The 21,461-nt window shown below is 48.5% G+C and overlaps 3 protein-coding genes across 3 annotated transcripts in view; 2 read left to right on the top strand and 1 right to left on the bottom strand.

Annotated features, from left to right (window-relative positions):
• The window catches only part of LOC128270063 (tight junction protein ZO-1), a 42,481-nt gene extending 31,946 nt beyond the window's left edge, over positions 1-10,535 (top strand). Inside the window, exons 7-16 of the mRNA XM_053007467.1 lie at positions 121-351; positions 681-867; positions 940-1,450; positions 1,657-1,778; positions 1,855-2,002; positions 2,840-3,056; positions 3,133-3,499; positions 3,712-3,847; positions 6,046-8,219; positions 9,167-10,535. Of these exons, the coding sequence (XP_052863427.1) occupies positions 121-351; positions 681-867; positions 940-1,450; positions 1,657-1,778; positions 1,855-2,002; positions 2,840-3,056; positions 3,133-3,499; positions 3,712-3,847; positions 6,046-8,219; positions 9,167-9,390 (4,317 nt within the window). The 3' untranslated portion in view covers positions 9,391-10,535. The remainder of the gene's footprint in view (positions 1-120; positions 352-680; positions 868-939; positions 1,451-1,656; positions 1,779-1,854; positions 2,003-2,839; positions 3,057-3,132; positions 3,500-3,711; positions 3,848-6,045; positions 8,220-9,166) is intronic.
• Positions 10,536-11,133: 598 nt separating this feature from the next.
• Positions 11,134-11,930, bottom strand: LOC128272455 (40S ribosomal protein S29). Its single transcript, XM_053010269.1, has 3 exons — positions 11,813-11,930; positions 11,540-11,639; positions 11,134-11,256 (listed from the first exon to the last, which is right to left on the bottom strand). Exons 1-3 carry the CDS (start codon positions 11,872-11,874, stop codon positions 11,248-11,250), a joined length of 171 nt encoding a protein of 56 aa, XP_052866229.1. The 5' UTR covers positions 11,875-11,930; the 3' UTR covers positions 11,134-11,247.
• Positions 11,931-19,389: 7,459 nt separating this feature from the next.
• Positions 19,390-20,008, top strand: LOC128274116 (uncharacterized). The gene is made up of 2 exons (XM_053012206.1): positions 19,390-19,401; positions 19,472-20,008. Exons 1-2 carry the CDS (start codon positions 19,390-19,392, stop codon positions 20,006-20,008), a joined length of 549 nt encoding a protein of 182 aa, XP_052868166.1.
• The last annotated feature ends 1,453 nt before the right edge of the window (positions 20,009-21,461 follow it).

Raw genomic sequence — 21,461 nt, 5'->3', positions numbered from 1 at the left:
CGAGCGAATGTTGTTTTCGTGTTCGTTTTTATTTGATTTGTATTTTTGCTGTGATCGCTACGAAACGTAATCCTCCGCGGTCCTTGAAACTCCTGCAAACGCTCCTTACGACCCCCGTAGCCGGTAGAATCCTTGTCCGATGATTTCCTTTTCCCGATGACGACCTCCCGCCTGTCCTACGCTTCGAGTCCGGAGTCGGATCTGGAGCTGAGCCCGGGACCATCGGCATCACTCTCATTGGGCAACTTACCACAACTGGTGAAATCAAGCTCTGATCCATCGATTGCCACTAATCAGGATAACTTGGATAGGGATAGAGAACTCGGTGACGGAATGCCACCACCATACACGGTAAGCTAACAGTATCGTCTGTCTATTTTTCCTCCCTATTCTGCTTGGTCACTCACATCTTTTCTTCCGGCCAGAAACTGTCAGGAAATAGGAAATAGTTTCGGGGCCCCGGCTTTGACACTATTTTGTTTTCTCTGGGCAGTTTCTGGCTTATCATACTTCCGATTTCCAAAAGTGTTAACATAACACCTTCTATCCTCACCTCCATTCATCGTCATCCTTCGTGTGTGTGACTAAAGCAAGTGTAAGGATGGTAATGGAACTGCTCGGAACACAAAGTTAATTGGTTTGATCTCTCCTTCCTCATTCGCGGTGATCATCCCGTAAAGAACCCGTACGACCATGCGGGACACCCGCGCCGGATGACGGTGGACAATAAGTATGGGTTTTCGTCGAGCAACACGGCTGGCCCTTCGACTAGCGGTATAACTGCGGAAGACGCCATCTATGGAGCGTCTTCGGCCCGGCCTGCCCCACCGATACAGGGTACAGCAAATGGTGCGCACTTTGGCAATGGTGAGTGGAATTTTGGTTCATTTTCACTAATCACTCACTAATCACTAATGTTTTCCCCCCGCATTGCGTCAGTCCCTGATCTACCGCCTCGCGTCGATCGAGCATCGAAACCGGCCACGGCTAGTGGTGCCCCCAGTACATCTGGGTCTTCACTTCCATCGCGCAATTCCAGCTCGGGTGGCACTCTTGGTCGGTCCGCCCAGGAGCGACTGTTTGGTGGCAAACAATCTTCCAGCGACGCGCTGCACGATCCAACGGTACACGAAGAGTACAGCAGCAGAAATCAGCTGCTCGGACTTGCGCCCGGTACCGACAAGCGATCGGGCGTGATGCCGATGATGAACGGAACTGGTGCGCCCGGCAGTTCACTAGAGCGTAACCCGAACACGTCGCTCGATCGTGGCCGCGGTACGGGCGGCCATCAGCCGCCGCCACCGGCCGGAAGCAACACCAACACGCCGAGTAAAGCGAACGGATCGTACGACAGTGTGTCCAGCTACGATTCGTACAATACGTCGCAGCTGACCGCACAGAATATGAGGTTAGGACCCAATGCACCCGATGATCTGAAATCGGTGCCAAAGTAAGTCTTTATCGAACTACTGACGGCAAGCCCAATACCGTTTGCTCTTTTTGAGTTTTACGCAATTTTTCGAACGACGCGAACGAGTTCGCGAGTAATTTTTTGTTTTACGTTTATTTTTGTTGTGGAAATTTAGGCTGATTTCGAACCATGTTTGCTCCATGTGTTTTTGTCTAATATTGCCGTCTCGTCTGTTGCCCTTTCAGTAACCGTAACGGTGTTCACCCTATGCAAGCGAATCCATCCGGCCATTCAGAGTATGGGCGTAATCCGTCGATGAACACCACATCGGATATGCTGCTGACGACGGCCAGGGGCAACTACAATGGTACGATCGAATGGGAACACTCGGGGTGTCATTGGGTACGATTGTTAACGATTCCGACTTCTGTTCGCCCATATAGGCAGTGGAGTGCATGATCCACTAGCACCGCGGAACTCTGGAGAGCGTCCCGGTGGAGCAATGAATATGCCACAACGCCCAACGAACCTGGTGCTGGATAGTCCCCGGAAGCACATGATTGAAACGAAAACCGATTACGGCAAATACAGGTTAGTGGTTCAGTGGCCATCGATGTGATGTGCTTTTGCTGCGAAACGATTTGGTTTACGAACGAGCGTGTTACACTTTTGCATTCGGACTGTGACGCGTGGCCCGTCGAAAGGATAACAGAGTCTCTATCTTTTCACGCTGCTTATGTGAACGACACGGGTACCGCAGATCGCGACAGCAGAGGAGAGAATATTTGTTTCTTAATAAATCACAACCGAACCTGCACTACCACACACTGTGCTGTCCACATAACCGTAGTAGATTCGTGCAGTCAAAGTACGACACCCTTGTTTAGCCTAAATATTATAAATCATAGATTGAGTGGCTCCGAACACCGATGAGGGTTGAAACGTCGATTGAAACGGCCATCTCCTAGGTGTTTTTGAGCCCTTCTTGTTTCCGATGCTTTTCGATATTATGTTCTTCTCTCGGTTCTCGACCATTGAACTGTGTGGCGCAAGGTACAGTGATAGTAAAAACCCAGTCAGTAGTACACCGATTTCATAACTGTACATTCGAATCATTCCAAATTGCACTCGTTCACTACATTACCACTCGTGCATTTTGTTAGATTAGTTGTCCATCCACGGTTCTAGTTGCAACGCATTGCCATACATTGTAACGCTAGATTTAAGCCGTTGTTTCTGTTGCGTACTGCTTGTTTCTGAATTGTTACACGAATCGGCACGCAAACAACATTTTCATTCCACCGTATCCCTTTCGCTAGCATCACCCATACACCGCATACAATGTATCTTATGCGATTCCATCCCTTTTCCTGATAGCACAGAGATTAAAAGGTACATGTTGTGTGTTTTGTTTCTTTCGCGTAACAGTCGAAATAATTCGGCCTCGCAGGCAGATTACTCAAAACCGAACAAGGGACCATCGATGATTGGTTCTCCGGGACCGCCACCGCCCGGAGCCATGGGCAGCAACGGTGCACCGTTTAAGCCCGTGCCACCGCCGAAGCCTAAGAACTATAGACCTCCGATCGGTGGAGTTGGCAGCAACGGCTCCGGAATGCATCATTCTGGGCAGTGGGACAATGGGGTAAGTACTTTGTAGATCAAGGAGCAGGTTGTTCAAATGCTGATGTGTTGCCGCTTTCGCTACCGTTCTTCACCAGGAACCCATTTCACCACGATCTCCGGATGCGTTCTACTATCCTCCCATGCCGTCGTCCCATTATCACCAGGGCATGGCGCACAATGTGCCCAGCTCGCCCAACAACGGCGCATCGCATCAACCGTCCATGCACCCGTATAACCCGTATGCCGGGGCGAACGGAGGGCCCATGGTCGGGATGTCTGGTGGTGCCGGTACCGGTGGCCCAATGTACAACGGCAACGCCAACGGTAGTCATTCCTATATGGGCAATGGTGTCAGGGAAATGGCAATGGGTACGAGTAACGGTTATAACCACGGTAACGCACAATACCCCTACGGCAATACTTACATGCAAAGAGGTAATGGGGCTGGAACTCATGGCATACGTAACACACACTTACACCAACAACATATGCATCACCCGTGCCTCGTCCTCGTTAATCCTTCCCTGTAACCTTCCGCTCCCTCACTTACCGACCGTTTCCATCATGTCTTAATCCTTAAAACCTCGTACCAGATGTATGATTTGGTGTAATGTCAGAGCCATTCGAAAAAAGGCAGCTAAAAGCTTACTTTCTCATTCACGTGTCGCCTGCAGGCAATATGCCAGTACTGCACCCTTCTGATCGACATGCGCTCGATCTGGCCGGAAGCCGAGAGCAGCGTGGATCGGCTTTCGAACTGTACCGCAAGCCGCAGCTAGGTACAGTAGTCGGGCACCATCACAACATACGGTAAGTGGAAGTTGCGCTTTTTAACCCCTCCGACCGTTTTCGAGCTGGCTATAAACTATGTTGCTGAGCTCACTTCCGACGACTGCTAATACACCTCCCTCATTGATTCCCCTGAAAAGCCGTCATCAACGACAGATGTAGGTGAACCAATCATTTTGGACTACTTTACTCTATCCCATCTAGACCGAACTATCCCATGAGCAATATTTTAGACCCTAGCCTCTAGGCCAATGTCGCCAGAAAGAAACTGATTTTCAGAAATGCCTCTACCTTTAACTCGCTTTCTCGCATTTAATTTGTGTTTTCCGGATGGCATGTCATGGTAACTTTTTTCAAACCGGTTGTCAGATTCCATTGTTTTTCGCACATACGGCAGCATGTAGCGAGCTGTTTCAAACTGCTACAACTAACCATCAATCGTACATATCAAATGCCAATAAACTAAGGAAAGTCATTAAAAACAGCCAATAATCATGCAGTGGCGGGTTGTGAGGTGTTGAGGTTATGTCGTTTTCACTAATACAGTACAGTTCAAACAGAGCTCGACTCCGGTGAATCCCTTGCAATGCTTCGGACGATGTTTTTGAAAGACTAGATAAGACCACAAAAACGAGTACGATATCTCTCACTCCGACGAAACCTCGACTGAAACGCTTTCCAACATTTCCACATTCCAACTAGAAATATTGAATATCTTTTTTTCTAGAAATATTAAATCCAATCGGCAAGACAGATCGCACTAACTTTTACCCTCATTTTTTATGTAAAGGAAAACCGCGTACATAGCTGCGATAGCTCCCGTTTGTTGACCCCCGTACACGCTGTAGCGATTAGAGTTTTGGAAATATACAGTTTTAGACAGTTTAAAAACTTGGCTCAAAATGATGAAAAATTTCCTTTTCAAAAATTGAAAATAAATCAAGCCCCATGAGGTCATTAAGGTCTATGAAAAGGTTAAAACAACGGTCAAAGCGCCTCACTCTAGTAGAATGGGAGTCCATTTTATCGAAATTTACTAACAATACGCTTCGTTTTTGTTCTACACCATTTCTATGGTCTACGGAAGTAACTCTTTTCCTCATTTAGTTGCTACTGTTGGGCGTTTTACTCTACGCGAAACGTTCCGACATTTGGTTCTAGCAAAATTGTATATTAGGCCTTATTGATCCTGTTAGTAATAGTCAAACGCCGCGACCGTTCCGTATCTTGAAGTCCTTTATTATCGATCACGAAAGAAGCGATCCGAAAGAAGCGACTCAAAATTAGTCCGTCTGGTCCGGCGTTTCGCTTATCACTGAGCTGTCACTTTGTTGTTGTGATGTGTTGTGGCGGCTAGCTGGCTCTACCAATAGCCGCGGCTATTGGTAACAGATCCTTTGCACACACACACACAAAGTGGTGTGTGTGTTTTCTGTCTATGTACATGGTTGGACTGCTGTCTCTTTCCCTAGTTGCAATCCATTGCTATTTCTAATGTGGGTCCAATTATTCTGTACTACTTACCAATCATAGCCGTAAAGATGTTGACTAACGAAGATCGGTGATGTTGATAGTAACCGGGTGGTAATGGTCATTGGCTAAGAAAACGTTTCTATCTTTTATGGTGGAATTTGGCAGAACAAAGCGCGTGTGTGTGTACGTGAATGAATGGAATTCTGTATGTGTGTGTTTTGCCTCTGGTGTGAAACTAAAGCTAATAGGTTAAGACAATATTTATTCGATTGTATGAACGGTGTGTACTCAGAAGCAATCTCGTAAGGCTCCGATCGATCGAGCCCAACTGATCACGCGTTTCATAGAAGCTGTCGATGCAGCATCCTTTTCTGTTGAATTAAACTTCTCTCTGAGCTGGTGGTTTTTCCATTAGTAGGTAAGGAAAAGGAGTAATATACAGATCAAACAGACAAACAAACAAAAAATGGGGGAAAAGTTAGTGCATATTGTCACAATGCATTACTTAGCTTGAAGTTCTTCGTTGTCCCTTCGGGTAGCGGCATCTTCTCTTTCGGTTCGCTGTTCGCAACTAACTACCACATCCGTACCGAATATGTTCGCCCAATCTCTGCTGTTCCCGGTACAACACTGATGAGACGGTTTCGCAGTGTTGCTCACAAAAAAACTAAAAATAACCCACCATTTGTACACCCACCATCAAACACCAAACACCCTCTTCCCAAATCCTCCGCCCAATTCTGCAGAGACATGGAGCCAATGATGTCAATCCATGAGTTCAATCAGCATCAGCAGCACCTGATGCACCAGCAGCGCATGCGGCACTTGCAGCAACAGCCGCTGCCCCCGATACCGCCCCAATCGGGCGGGGTGGCCTATGCCCGGGATCCGTCTCTTCCGCCCGAGCTACCGGCGAAACCACCGAAGAAAAACATACTCAAGTCGCCCCTGAAAGCGATCAAGAATGCATTTATCAAGTCCACGCGGCCACTACGCCGCCAGGTGAGCATGGCGGATTCGGATAAGAAGTCGCTCCGGCCGATACTGAAGCGGCAGCACTCGTTGATGGAACCACGCTTGGGTAGGATGCGCATGCCGGACCCACAGTACGATCAGCGTGCGGTGTATGCTCAGCAGCAGCAGCAGCAGATGTACTATAACGATCCGCGATATCCACCGTATCAAGGACCCTACTCGCCGCAACTCGCCGGTGGCTATCAGCGTCACGAGCCATACTACCCAAAGGATGCGAACAGTACCTATCAGAACCTGGAAATGGAATCAATGTACGGGAATAGTGCGAGCGGGCGCAGCAGCGGTGGTCCGTCTGCTTCCTATTACGAGCAGGAGTGCTATCAGCAGGACGAAAATTTATACGCCAATCGGGCGCTGATCGAGTTGGAGCGAGGCCGGGGCCAGTTAGGGCCCGGGGCCACCGTCAGTACGCTCGGTCGACGGATAGTGCGGCGTCACAGTATGGCCGATCGAACCGCTCCCTCGCCCAGCTTCAGTCAGCTAAATCGACGCCGAATGGGTTCGGAGCGGGCGCAGCACCACACGCCCATACTGGCGCACCGAATGGGCAACGCTGATGGGGTCTGCAACACCAGTATCGGCGATGAGTCCATCTATCAGAGCAAGAGTGGTTCGTTCCTGTACAACGAAGCGAGGGAGCATGCACGGCGCGCCTATGACGATCCGGTTTATCAGAGTCGTCGCGAGATGCACCGCGATCACCTCTACCAGAGCAAAAAGCAGATGCAAGATCGCATTCAACAAAGCAGGCTCGTGGAGATGCAGCAACAGCCCAGTTCTTCGCCAGCTTCGGGCAACAGTTCAACAGCCACTGGACCGAGCGGTGGCCATGGGGGCGATCGTTTCCCACGAAAGGATCTCGCCCAAGGTACGAGTGGTTCGTGCTCCAGCTCCCCGAACTCTCCGTCCAGTAGTTCCTGCAAGAGCAACTACTCCGCGTCTCGCAATGGAGAGTTGCGCGAACGGCGCAGCCAGATGCGCGATCAGATTCACCAATCCCGCAAGGAAGCAATGGAATCGATGGCCGAACCGGTGTACGTGTCCCGCAGGGAACTGAAGCACGAACCCATCTACGAGTCGAAGAATGAGCTCGATTCGGCTGGCCAGCCACCGCAGCCTCCGATCGAGGAGATGGCCTCAATGAACCTAGCTGCCCCGGAACAACCGGATGAGGGACCGGAAAGTGTAACACCCGAGGCGGCGGCTCCTACTCCTACTGCTGGATCCTCCCCGAAGGATACCGTACCGGCAACTGAACAAGCAATTCCCATGACGGTGGCTCCTTTAGCGGCCGAAGAAGATGACGAAGATGATGAAGACTCGGTGGAGCGCACGCTAATGACAAGCAATAATGAGACCGTCCTGGAGAAAGGGGCCTCTCCCAGTTCCGCAAATACCAGTTTCAAACAGAAGCCAGCACCTGGACAGGCAACACCGAAAAGCATGCGAGCGACACACATATCAAACTTTCTGAAACGGACGGCTCCACCCGTTATGCCGCCGCCGCCGCCACCTCCTGCGGGCGGACACGTGACCTCACCAGGAGGCACCCGGGTCACACCGGAAGCGTACACCAGCCGTTCGTCGATCGAAACCCAGTACACAACCTCGTCTCAGATGAGCCTACCGATCGGGCCTCCGAATGCCACCAGCACACCGTTTGCGAGCGACATGTCGCTGGGACTCCCGCCGCCTCGGCAACCGATCACACGGCGCGGGATTTTCGATGCGGCTGGAGGCAATCTGTGCGATCCGATCTGGAACGTTTCGCTGCACATACCGCCGGGGGCGATCGCGCCGGGCGTCCAGCAGGAGATCTACTTCACTGTGACCGATCCGCGGCTGAGCGAAAGCGTCGGTGGACCGCCGCTGGACATGGAGAATGGTTGGTTTTGACTATTGTTTCACAACACCTACACCTACTTGCTACTAGCTCCTTTCACCTATCAGTACTATCACCCTTGACTCGGTTGTAATTGTTGTCCTGTTGCTCGGAACCGCGCACAGTGTATCACGCGTTTCTGTAAGGGCTCGACCTAAAGCAATACTTAAATATCACGGCTTGGGCCAATTCAATTTCCGTCCAGCGTTCAGTATTGCTAGCCTTTTGTTGTGTTATTTTCGTGTTTCTTAGAACGGGCGATTTTGTGTGTTTTGCTAGTGTTTGTTTCTGTTTTATGTTTTTGTTGTTTTTTACGTTTTGTTTTTCGTTTGTTTGTCGTTTTTGTTCATTCAACATTTTATACAAGTTCTTTTGTTTTCATTGTTGCATTTTTATTGATCACCATCTTCAAACCATCACACCGTATGTTTTTTCATTTACCATTTTGTACGTTTATTAAAACTTTGTCCGTGTGTGTGTGTGTGTGTGTGTGTGTGTGAGTGTGTGATTCGCTTTAACTTAAGTATTGATGACTTCTTTTATGTTTAAGTGATAACTAACACATCAATTGCATGCATCATGAATGTGGGTCCAAATCCGTTTTTGCAATTATACCTGATATGTTTATTTATTATGATAATTTCCTTCCAATTTTATGCATGTTATTAATGCTTATTTTTTCATGTAATTCCATTGCATTATCCACCTTATTCCTAACAATCCGAGACTATTGAATTGTTTTTATGATTTATATAAACCACATTCCACGTGTCTTTGTTGTTATAGTTGTTAGTAAGCAGTTGTTATGTTACATATCAATCTTTTAACAATACTGAACTTGAAAAGAAGAAACTCTTCACCGCATGCATGTTTCAACTTTTCTAATGTGATCTATGGCATAATTTCTAAACTTTCTACATTTTTTTCGATCAACTCCATCGGTTTTGTAGGTGAAACAATGCTCTCTCCGCTTGTGATGTGTGGTCCGCAGGGAACAGAATTTTTGCAGCCGGTTACACTTAACATACCACACTGTGCTGGGCGCACTGCCTCGCTAGGTTTATCCCTAAAGGCAACCGATAGCGAGAAGAATCTACGGACCGACTGGGAGGACATCGATTTGCCCAGCAACACGGCAGCCCACACCGTCTCGGTGAAGGTGGACCATTTTTAACACATTCGTCGTCATATAAAGGAAACCAGTTGCCAATAGTGACTATTGTGCTTTATCACAACTTCGCAAATACTTTGCCGCTAGCTTGTAACACGTAAATTCTTTAGTATGTTTATATTTTTACGCGCGTAAGTAGATGTACCTCGTTGTCCCATTAAAGTTAGCAAAGTCTAGCGAGTATTACCATCACAATCGACCCGAACAATTGTGCCTTTTTGCAACTAGTTTACTTTCTTTCGGATGTATCGAAATATACATTTAGCCTTGTAAGTCCCGAGCATACGATGCATTCGCTCCCGCAATTGATGTACATTATGCCAATTTATACAACATTATTGTTCAGTTGAAGTCTCTTGCATTTGTTGCTCCCCAAAAATGCATGTTTGCCATTTTATTTTGTAACAGTGGAGGAAAGAGAAACATCCTAGGGGCAGCCAATATTTAAAACATTTCTAGAAGTCGCCGGCAGCAGATAGTGTAAATAATGAAACTTTAAGCCAATCGTACAGAGTATAAGATTTAGACGCTTTATTATATTGTATGAGTCTGTAAGTCATTGTTTTATGCTATCTCAAGCACACCACAAGAATCCTAGACCGACGAGCAGCATGTCAGCATAGAACGAACAATTCGACATTACTTTGGTGCGAGGAATACGTGATGACAAAATGAAATTTATTTCGCTTTTAGCTACCGCATATTTTACCATAGCCGTTATTTGAAAAGAAGCAAACAATTCAAAATGAGACAGGGTGTAGTTGTAGAGTAATTCGATGCTTTTTCTACCGGAAACGATTCAGGTAGTTGATAAGTCTCCGATAGCCTTTGCAGGTGGCATTACAATTAAAAAGCAGGGGTAATTTTGAAGATGCCATTAAGAGGTGCTGCTGCACGTTAACTTTCTTTGGTACTGCGGGATGTCGGTAGAAGCTACATAAATTGAACAAATCCAAACTAGAAGCGCGATTTTGAATTACAAAGAGAGTAGCAGGAAAATAATAAAATTATGGTTTTAGTGTTGAAATGCTTCTACTAAAATGCAGTCTCTGTTTTATGTCACGAGCAGGTATTGAGGCGTCATTTATGAAATAAATCGCGGGAAAATGGGATATAGGATCGGAAGAACATAGTTTGTAGGGTATTTTTGTTTATGAATTGAATAAAAATGGAAGAAAAGAAAACCATGAAATGCTGATTGCTGATCAATTATTGTTGAGACAATGACAATTACGGTTAACGCACTGTGTATGAATCAAAAATATATTTTTATAAGGCCGTCTTTTTATCGCTAACATTGTTTTAATTCAGTTTAACGTTGATTCCGACCTGGCCTTTCAGCTTAAGTGACCCTACGTCAATTTAATTCCATCTTGCAGGGTTGCATAATTGGTAAGATGGAGGAAAAAGTACGCAGCCAAAAAGGAGGACGCGACCAAAACACAAGGGTTGCCAATTTCTTAAAACTTGGGATATTTCCTGTAATTTTAAATGTTTCTTTCGTCTTTCAATATTTACATATTTTGCAGACGCTTTTTCACAATGATTGATTCTTGGTGTTGAATCAAAATAAACTCCTTTCCGCATCAAAAAGCAATAGGTGCCATCACCTATTGCTCCTTCGCTACGTATTACAACTGGTAAAAACCCCAAAATTTCGCCAAATTTGTTAAAATATAGGCATTAGCAGCATCACTTTAGTGTCATCTTTCTTTACATTATGCAAAACGGTAAGAAATTAAAATGTTGATTGATTTTACGTTATTTATTTGCGGACATTTTTTCCTCGCACATCACTGTCAACAAGTTGCAAATCTTTCTTGTTGCCACAGGCGTGGAAAGATGAGAATATTCTCTGGTTTAATCCAGCTAAAAGTAAACAGAAAACAAATACCAAGGGTTAGAAAAAGGCTTGCGTGATTCGAAATACTGTGGAGTGTCGGAAGGTTGATCATTAAAACAGGACGGCTTGTACACGTTGTTTATGCCTTAGTTTTCTGTTAAACACTGTAAACCTGTGATACAAGGATCACTCATCCGGAACCTGTTGCTCGAGATCAGCATCGAAAATGCGATGGAAATTGCTTCCCTTCTGCGTTCATGTCAACAAATTCCGACCACTCGCACAGCATTAACCAACGGAGATATTTACCTTCCTGAAACCAATATCCTTCGCGTACTCGCGGAAGCACTGTCGGCAAATGTTGAGACCGTACTTTCGGATCATTCCGTGGTTGTTGGAGCAGGCACGACTAAAATGAGAAAACGGATATGAATGGATTGTTACCGCCCAACGTACACGATAAAGGTAGCTTCAAGATGGCGAGGCTATGGTAACAGTACACGTGCCAAAGGCGCGATTCGTTCGGTCGCTTTCTGCCTTACAAACTATCCGCACCACTCGTCATCTTGGTACGAAACTCACCAGAATCGCGATCCCTGTCCGTATTTACGCGGATGCGAGTACCACAAGCTGGCGAAACCCATTTTTTCGATGGAAAACTGCACGCGAAAATGCACAAACGTGTTTCTCACGGAAAAGCTGAAGGCAAAAGAGGCTGACAGTTCGCTGTCATCGGCAAGCCTTTCGCACAGCGGCACTCTCTTTGCAGCGGCAACATACGGTAGGGCTCTTAGCCGATCCGATCCGGACCAAATGTGCGGTTTTCAGAAAGATTCAAAAATCTCAAGTAATTATTATTTAGTTGCCGCAAAAAATGTTATTAACCCTGCGACCCTCGCGACCACTCTTGGAAACCCTTTTTTCTAGGACATCTTTACACCAATGCTCGCTTTATTTAAACTATAAACATTTATTTAGAAATACTATTACATATGCTGTCGACCGCAAGTATACTAGGTGTTTTGTGTAACTGTATCCATTCGTTTTGCGTCGTGCGTCCGCTACAAACCTGCCTGGCCACCCTGAAATGGACCCGTCGGCCCGGTCGCCTAGCTGATCATAATTTGTACATCGATCGCGCGTGGGACCGATGATTTGATGACCGATTTTGATTTGCGCCAAATGCGTGTAAGTGAAAGTGTAAAAAGTTTGCCTTCCTTCCTGAATCACCCGAATGGGGCCGTCCCGTATGGATCTGGCCGTGAGTGGGTCCTTGTGTTCCTCGCATTTGATACCACATACCACAACGCATTCCGGCGGATCCCGGAAGCGCAATGCCCTCTCGAAAGTCCTTGGTACGTATGTCAGTCTATACAACTGTGCTCTGCCTACGCCAGTTTGCGCCACCGTTGCCGTTTCGATCGAAAACATAATTCAAAAATTAATAACAGAATGTGCTACTAACTCTTTCTATCGCGCCCTGCCCCGCTTTGCTTACAACGTCTGCGGTCGCGAGCACTCTGGCTCTGGTAAGCTGCTCGGAGGATCCGCGCGTTCCCTGCCCACCCTTAACACTAGCGGGATATTTTACAATTCATTTGTGGGAGAGTTCGAACGAAACGGGCGAAACGTAACCGTAAAAACGAAGGAATAAACGAATGTGTTCCCCGTCCCGGAACCCCGGAAAGGACACCCCAGCATCCTCTCGACGGTGGCGCGAAACATCGCACCGCAGCGAGTAGACTCCGGCAGGACTCCCTCCTGGCCAAACGCGGCCATAGCGGCAACAGCATCCCCGGGGTCGCCGTCATTACGACAACGAAAGCGTAATGGCAGTTTCGATCCGTGTGTCCATGACCAGCAGCCGGCGGCAGCGGCGACGCCACCCCTGAACACCCTGCTCCTGTACAAAAGGACCTCCTTCGCCCGACCGCTGCGTTCCGATCGTTTCGCCGACGAGCGACGATCGTGTCAATCGGAATTGCTGAGCGTTTTCCGTCGTTTCGAGACTTTCTGTTTGGACCAGTCTTCGTCGCTCGAATCGTCGCTGAAGTAGTTGGAGGTCGTTTCGGCCGCGGCTGTTGTTGGTGTGTGTCGCGGCAGCGGCCGCCTTTTCCGCGGCCGTTTCCTTCTTGCTCGACGGTGCCTTCCGGCCGCGACTGCTCGTGCCCCGTATCCCGACCGTGGTGGATGTTTCGTCCTCGGCGGCCAGCGCGAACAGGTCGGTGAACTGCTTCCGCTGGTCCTCGGAACTGTGGGCGAACGCCGTCTGTAGCGCCCGCTGGGTCGGGTCGCATTTGAATTCTCCACTTGCCAAGCTCCACTACTTCAACTGGCAAAGAATTGCACTTTCGACGTACGATTTATCCATTAAGCTGTTTGAGGCTCTTGCATCAAGTCTAACGCATTCCGGATGTTGGTTAAATCGTCCAAGTTCGACGTAGCACCAAGTTGACACTAAGGACTAAGGTCCCGTAGGCAGCGATCGCTGCTCTCCATTATACTCTCGCATGGGTGCCGACTGATAATGCCCAAGCCATTATCATCTCCGGTCCGGTCCACCACCCTCGGTTCAATACCTTCTCCGTCACCGAGCGGACTTCTCGCGGCGGGATTGTGGCGAGCGCGCGCGGAATGCAATCATCGAACCCCGGGCCAGCTAATCGCCAACCGCGCACCATCGAAAGGACGTCGCCGTCGCCTTCGTCGATGCAATGCATTAACGATGTGGGGGGATGCAACATAAATTGTGCCACCAGCTTCCACCCCCACCCCCTGTCCCGTGGGTCGCAAGGATCAACTACTACTACGGAGGATGCTGCGAGTCGCGGAAATGGCGGATTGAACGAGTGAGTAATTAGCATTTAAAACATAAATTTGTGGATAATAAAGCGAACGCAAAGTGTGAACGATGATCGCGGTGCGAGTGAGCGAGCGAGACGGGTCACCATCTCTCGCTCTCTCTGCCACACTCGCGCTCGCTCAGCGTCTCTCTCAAGCGCAGACTAGCGCCACGGAGCGGACCCTAGCAGTACTGTCGGAGTCTCCAGCAGCGCGATAGCGGCTAGCCCCTCCCACTGCGGCCACGCGCGTGGCCGTGGATTGCTGCGTTTACCCAAAAGTGCGGCGCACGCAACTCTAAGTGGCCACCAAAATAAACACACATTTTGCTACTCATCTTGGGCGCCGCCACATTTGGCCTTCATCTTGGTGCGCGAAAGGGCGGCCGGGACTGCCGGAATGGTCAGCCATCACCGATCACCGATCACCGATCAGCGCGATTGCGATCGGTCGCTGGCCAAGAAACAATCTCCTCTAACAATCTCTAATTCCCGATTGCCGGTCCCATGGCCGGAGCGCATGATTTGCATCGATTCGCAGATGTTCGTGCCGAGAGCCCTTGGGAGCCCTTGCACCAAGCGCCAAGGGCCGGCGCGTTTTATTCGCAATGGCGCAATCAATCAAACCGACCTGCATCGGTGCACTGGGCCGACCCACCCGTCCGTTATGCTGCCTTGCCCGCCTTGCTGCAGTTTTCCACCAGCACGACCCCCGCCCCCGACTGGCACACCGACCGACCTGTGTGCGAGTGTGCGTGTGCCTCGAAACACAATTTTCCAGCAGAATTACTTTAAATGCATAAAATTAGCCAGCGGCAGTCATCGTCGTCGTCGTCGTCGTCGTGAGGACGTGTCGTTGTTGTCGTGCCGTGGTTTCATTACTTTTGAACAATTTCAATGATACGCGCGCCCGCGTGATTGACATCCGACAAGCGTTCGGATGCCGGCCAAGAATGAAGCACAATTAATAGCCCGCCACCATCCGTCCCGGCCATCCGCCATTCGTGCAGGGCGCGCAGGAAAATAGTAAAAATGGACACCCCGAAAGATAACAATGAAATTATTACAAACAACATAAAATGGCGACTATCCGGCGGAGACAGGTTTGAGGCCGCGCTTGTTATGCTGTCGAGCGGTGTGCGCTGATGCTCGCCATCAAATTGGCCGGAACAATACAATGTGCTGTTTTTGTTTGTTAGAAATTATTGTTGAACTGCTTGTGGACGAACCGAACGTTTAGGATGGATTACAAACCGCCTGTTGTCGCTTCGTAGAACAGATTTACGTCACCAATCGTCGGTTTCCGTTAGTCAAATAGAGTCAAAGTTAATTTTTCATCGGCATTCTCTCGGCAATGTGTTATCCCTGATCATGCCGGTCGGTTCGTATAAGAAAACGAGAACACCACGGCGGCAGCCGAGTGCTTTCGCAGGACAAAAGCAGATTATCGGCTTCGTCATGGCTTTTCCATCGTTGTACGCACATTTCCACGCCCGGAGCCGAAGCCGGAGAATCGGGCTAATGCGATGCGTGGATTCATCACGGATCGCACATTTCACCGGTGTCAAACGTCATCCAGATCCCGGGGCCGGCCAAAGCCAGATAAGTGTAACGAATCGCGCGCCCAGAGCCGCGATGGGCTTTGGCGCTGCTAACCCTGGCCCGTTGCTGCTCCTGCTGCTGCTGCTGAATTTTGATGAACGTTCGAGGCGAGGGCTTTGAATTTTAATTTATTTTCCATCAGCACACCAGGGCGGGCGTCTTAACCGTTTCCCTCTTATCTTAGGCCGTTTCTTTGTGGGGTTGGAACCAAACGTTGCCTTCCATTGCTTCGTCGGTCGGTGCAATCGGAAGAAGACGCCTGTTTTAATCGTTCCGAAAGGCTTCCCACTGGCGGCGGGGCGGTTTTACCTTTCTTGCCTAGCGTACAATAGGAAAACGTTAAGTACAACAAACTGACCAAACGGTCGTTCCCAGCGTTTCATCGTTAGTCATTGTTCGAAAGTTGTGCGGCTGATAGCGAGAGCCGCTTGCGTTTATGCTGATTTACATTTGCAGATAAACAGTAACGGGTCCATTATGCATCGTAATACACGACACAATTAACGCGGCCGCATCTAAAAAGCCTTTAAGCTGCAAAATTTATTCATGATGCCCGATAACTTTTGACGCGTAACGCAATGTTGGTGGTGGTCGCCTTTTGGCGAGTGACGCCAAAAAAAGAAAGGTTTTATGTTCGAATCCTCTGGAGATCTGAAGTTTCTTTACAAACATTTTTAATTCAGCAAAAATTATCCGTCTTTGATTGCGAAATGGGAGTGTTTATAGGCAGCAAACTGGCCGCGCCGCGGTAGTCACGAAGTTCAGTTATCCTTCAGCGCCATTGCCGCCTGTGGCGTAAGCCCTATAATTACAAACAGTGCGCAAAACGCTCCCAGTGTATAATTTTGTGCACTGAGCATTGGTATGTGCTGGGTCCGAGTCTGGGCGACAATTAAATTACATTTAATCATACGGCCAGTTCATGTTCATGTTCGACCACACGAGACTTCTCAACCTTGGCGAACAGCCGCCTGAAAAGTGCATTTAAATAAGATGTTACCCATTTGGCGTGTCATTCGAATGGGTCACTAAAATGCAAAAATTAAAAAATAGAACAAAAATAACACCACGACAAGTATCATTGCTATGGCCGGCTTCTGGCCGGCGCTGGTCGTTTATCATCAGCTCACGAGAAGGTCGTCGACCATTGAAAAAGCGATGCACAAGTGCAACGCATGTGTGCATCGCGATGCAATTAACTTGTGCACCAATCAGCGGTAAGCAGCACGAAAAACGGTTTCCTTTCTCCTTTTTCCAACCCTTTGATCGGTGCGTTCGCAACCTCGCTAGCGACACCCAGATGGCGCTGGAAGCGGCAAGTTGCGTGCAGTCGTTCGCGAAGTGGCATTCAAGCTGTCGACATCAATGTATTAGATGTAAAAATAAATTGCTGTCGTTTTACAACAGATCTTGGGGAAACGTTACTACTTGACCCCACGATAATTTCCAAACGCCTAAGTGCCATGGAAATGATTAGAAAAATGTCTTATGGGTTCCACATCAATTGAAAGAAAGAGACATTGAAAGAAGGAAAACCATTTGCGAAATTCTGTTTGCATGGGAAAAAAGGAAGAAGTACTTGTATTGATTCGTCCCTGGTGATGAAAAGTATATTTATTACGAGTATTACGAGCCTGGTGAAACAAGTCCATTCAAAGCGAAATATTCACTGCAAAGGTCACTGCGGTGCATATGGTGGGATACGAAAGGTGTGGTATAGTGTGAGCTTTTAAAACCTAGAGTGGGATAAAAGACATGATAAACTAATTTTTCAACTACTGATCGCAAAACCGGTCAAAACCTATCTCGAAAATGTCGGATGGGAACTGTGGAACGCATTCACGGACAATACTTTCATTGAAGTAGTCATATGTTTTGTTGCTATAGATAGGCCAGAAATGTCGAATAAAAACCACAAGAATTAATATGCAGACCTTATATATTCTCACATTTACCGTACATTTACTGGGCAGTGTGAAAACTGGGAAAGAAAACACGTTTCAAACGAAAACGTTCGTTTTCAATATGAGAACAAAAATGGTTCCCCCTAACAAACGGACTGGAAAGAGGAATGTAAGGCCATCTGGTCCGGACCGAAAGCGGGTGTTATGAGTTTAGAAGTGAAAACGTCCAGGCCCAGGATCAGAGCCACGAGAGGCAAACATTCCCAATGAACATACACGGAAGGAGACGTTATTTCGGGAGTCACACCGATCAAATTTCCATGCAGGACCCGGATGTAAAGAATTGCTCAAGTGATAATGAGGTCGACTCGGTCTGCATTGATCGTGCCTAATCCCGAGAAAGGAAAATGATGCCATAACGGGTTTGGGAACGCCAAGTAAAGGCTAAAGTAACATTTTCAATATTTAAATTCATTACAGTCCCGGATTTATTCTTCCACTGCGCTTCTCTGCCCTTCATCGTAACCACAGCGTAGCGTTTTGCTCCGGGACATTAGGTTTTTGCGTTCACTTTGCATAATTGCTGTTTCATCGTTAAATTTAGTATCGATCACACTCGATTAATTTGCAACGCAAGATTAGTCGGCCAGCTCCATCGGCTAACGGCGACAGATGAGAGAGTAAACTGAGGTACATTCAAAGGACAATGACTTCTCAACGTCAGCCAACAAAGAAATAATGCAATCTATAACCGAACCATAGGAAAGGATCGACAGTGTTGTTAGCTCGATCAAGGGGCCAATGCTTTTGATAGAAAAATAATTCACCAATTACACGGGGCCACTTGCAACCTTTCGATGGCTTATCACACGCTCGTCCACCATCAGACACGCAGCCTTCCAGTCCGTTTCGGTGTCCGCCGGTGGCCATATTAATAACGCTGGCCGAGAGGCCAGAGAGAAGGCTTTTCGTGACGGAATGTTTCCCCTTTATCGTGCCCGTCAGGAAGCGGTTTAGCAGCACCAGGGCCGAGAAAATTGAGCCCGTTCCGCTAACCCACTGCAATTGCGTACCTAATTGACCCATATTTACGCAACGCCGTTGTTGCGGTTTGAGGATAGTACGTGCCACGACCAGAAGTGATCGAGTTTCGATACCGCGCGATATCGCATTCGCACGCATCTGAGGCACGTCCGGGAACCTGTGTGCTGGCCCGCCCGTCAGTGCCCAGGAAACCGAAGGAAATAATACCGCCAACCGGCCGCTCGTCCATCCGCGATCCCGTGGCTTACCATTCCGCGGTGGCCGAAGAAAGAAAGCCACAAAAGAGAAGCCGGCAGCCGGTCAATTCGAAGCTTCCGCGCGATGCATTTCGTTTCCGTATGGCGATCCGTCGGAACACGTAGTGAAAGGGAAAATTCAACCCTCAGCGAAGGGTTGGTGTTGGTGGGCGAGTGGGCTTTCTGTTTCGTCGAGGGTTGACTCGACCGTGATGATGGTGCGCCGTGGTGTACGGTTGCATTTTCCGGACTCCACGAGCAGGGCGCGACGGCGAGAGTGTTCCAAATGGCGCCTATATCGATAATAACCAAGAGGGAACACAGAGGGGAGTGCTGAATGAAAACGAAAGAAGTAAACAATCGCACGAGGATCGTTCTTCGATCGGTTCGATGTTTGCCGACGAAGCCAGGTCGGCAATGGTGGTGGATGTATAAAACCCAACTACACCATCCACTGGCTGTCCATTCTGGTGTTCCGTGCCTTGATGTTCAGTTCAGATACGCAATTGTGAGGATATTTTGTTTTCAAAACCATGAGCCCTTTAGTGAGTACGAGTGACGAGTGCGCCATCAAACGTACCACCCTGACTTGAACTCTACCTCTAATTCTCACAGATGTGTTATTCGTCGATCGTAACGATTGTGATGCTTCTTCATGGCACGGCCATTCCGGGAGCTAGCGGGAGGTACGCCTACAACGATCCGGAAGAAAACGTGCTCGACGTGAAATATCTGGATGCGCTGGAAACGCTCAAGGAGGCAAACTCGGGGGCGCACATCCACTCGAGCGTGTCGGAAAAAACGAGAACGATTCCGGTTCCGGTATTCCAAAAAGTGGGAGTACCCGTCCCCCACCCGGTCCCGATTGCAGTGCCACACTACATAAAAGTGTACATTCCGCAACCATATCCTCTGCAGGTGAACGTGGAACAACCGATCAAGATTCCGATCTACAAAGTGATCCCGAAGGTGATCGAAAAACCGGTCCCATATACCGTCGAGAAACCTTACCCGATCGAGGTAGAAAAACCGTTTCCGGTCGAGGTGCTAAGGAAGTTCGAGGTGCCGGTCCCTAAACCATTTGCGGTCCCGGTTACCGTTTACAAGCACATCATGCAGAACGAAAAAACACACCGCAACTGGCATTTCTGAGGCGTACGGGTTCGATGGTGGAATTGTGAATTTCTGACCCTTCGGCGAGAATATTGGTTCCCGTTTGGGAGCAACAAAATATGAGCAACATTTGCTTCCCATATTTCCCATATTTATATTCGAACTCCCCGGCCGGCCAATCCGGGCAGGTACCATGGATATTAGACAAATAAATGTTTGATTTTATTATTGCACACATTACTGGTTTTTGCTTTTCATCTTATAATCCGAAAAAGGCATTAGGGCGAGAGCGAACTGAAAAGGGACATCCGATTAGTTGCCATAACCGTTAAATTAGTTTGAAATGATTTTCGTATACGAGTAAGAAACAGAAGCACCACAACCGAAGAGTATAAACCTGAGTATCGAATAATGAGATATGATTTTGAAACAATGCAACGAAATATTTCAGCGGTCGACTGAGCAATGCGAAGTATTTCACACGTGGCTCTCGCGTACAACTTACACACGTTCCTTTCGCCTTCCTTCGATTCCTTTTTCGCTACAGACCAGGAAAAACCTTGCCGAGTTCGTCACGTCCGTGCTGCGCTACTGGTGCCAGGAGTTCGAGGAAAAGCGGTCGGAGCTGATCAGGCGCCGGGCGCGCGTATCATTGAAATTGTTCAAAAGTAATGAAACCACGGCACGACAACAACGACACGTCCTCACGACGACGACGACGACGACGACGACGACGATGACTGCCGCTGGCTAATTTTATGCATTTAAAGTAATTCTGCTGGAAAATTGTGTTTCGAGGCACACGCAGAGCGCGACGGTCGGTCGGTGTGCCAGTCGGGGGCGGGGGTCGTGCTGGTGGAAAACTGCAGCAAGGCGGGCAAGGCAGCATAACGGACGGGTGGGTCGACCCAGTGCACCGATGCAGGTCGGTTTGATTGATTGCGCCATTGCGAATAAAATGCGCCGGTCCTTGGCGCTTGGTGCAAGGGCTCCCAAGGGCTCTCGGCACGAACATCTGCGAATCGATGCAAATCATGCGCCGCGGCCATGGGACCGGCAATCGGGAATTAGAGATTGTTAGAGGAGATTGTTTCTTGGCCAGCGACCGATCGCAATCGCGCTGATCGGTGATCGGTGATCGGTGATGGCTGACCATTCCGGCAGTCCCGGCCGCCCTTTCGCGCACCAAGATGAAGGCCAAATGTGGCGGCGCCCAAGATGAGTAGCAAAATGTGTGTTTATTTTGGTGGCCACTTAGAGTTGCGTGCGCCGCACTTTTGGGTAAACGCAGCAATCCACGGCCACGCGCGTGGCCGCAGTGGGAGGGGCTAGCCGCTATCGCGCTGCTGGAGACTCCGACAGTACTGCTAGGGTCCGCTCCGTGGCGCTAGTCTGCGCTTGAGAGAGACGCTGAGCGAGCGCGAGTGTGGCAGAGAGAGCGAGAGATGGTGACCCGTCTCGCTCGCTCACTCGCACCGCGATCATCGTTCAC

Source organism: Anopheles cruzii, chromosome 3 (assembly GCF_943734635.1).
Source record: "Anopheles cruzii chromosome 3, idAnoCruzAS_RS32_06, whole genome shotgun sequence".
In the NCBI taxonomy this organism is placed as follows: Eukaryota; Metazoa; Arthropoda; class Insecta; order Diptera; family Culicidae; genus Anopheles; species Anopheles cruzii.
This window is presented reverse-complemented; position numbering and strand designations above follow the sequence as displayed.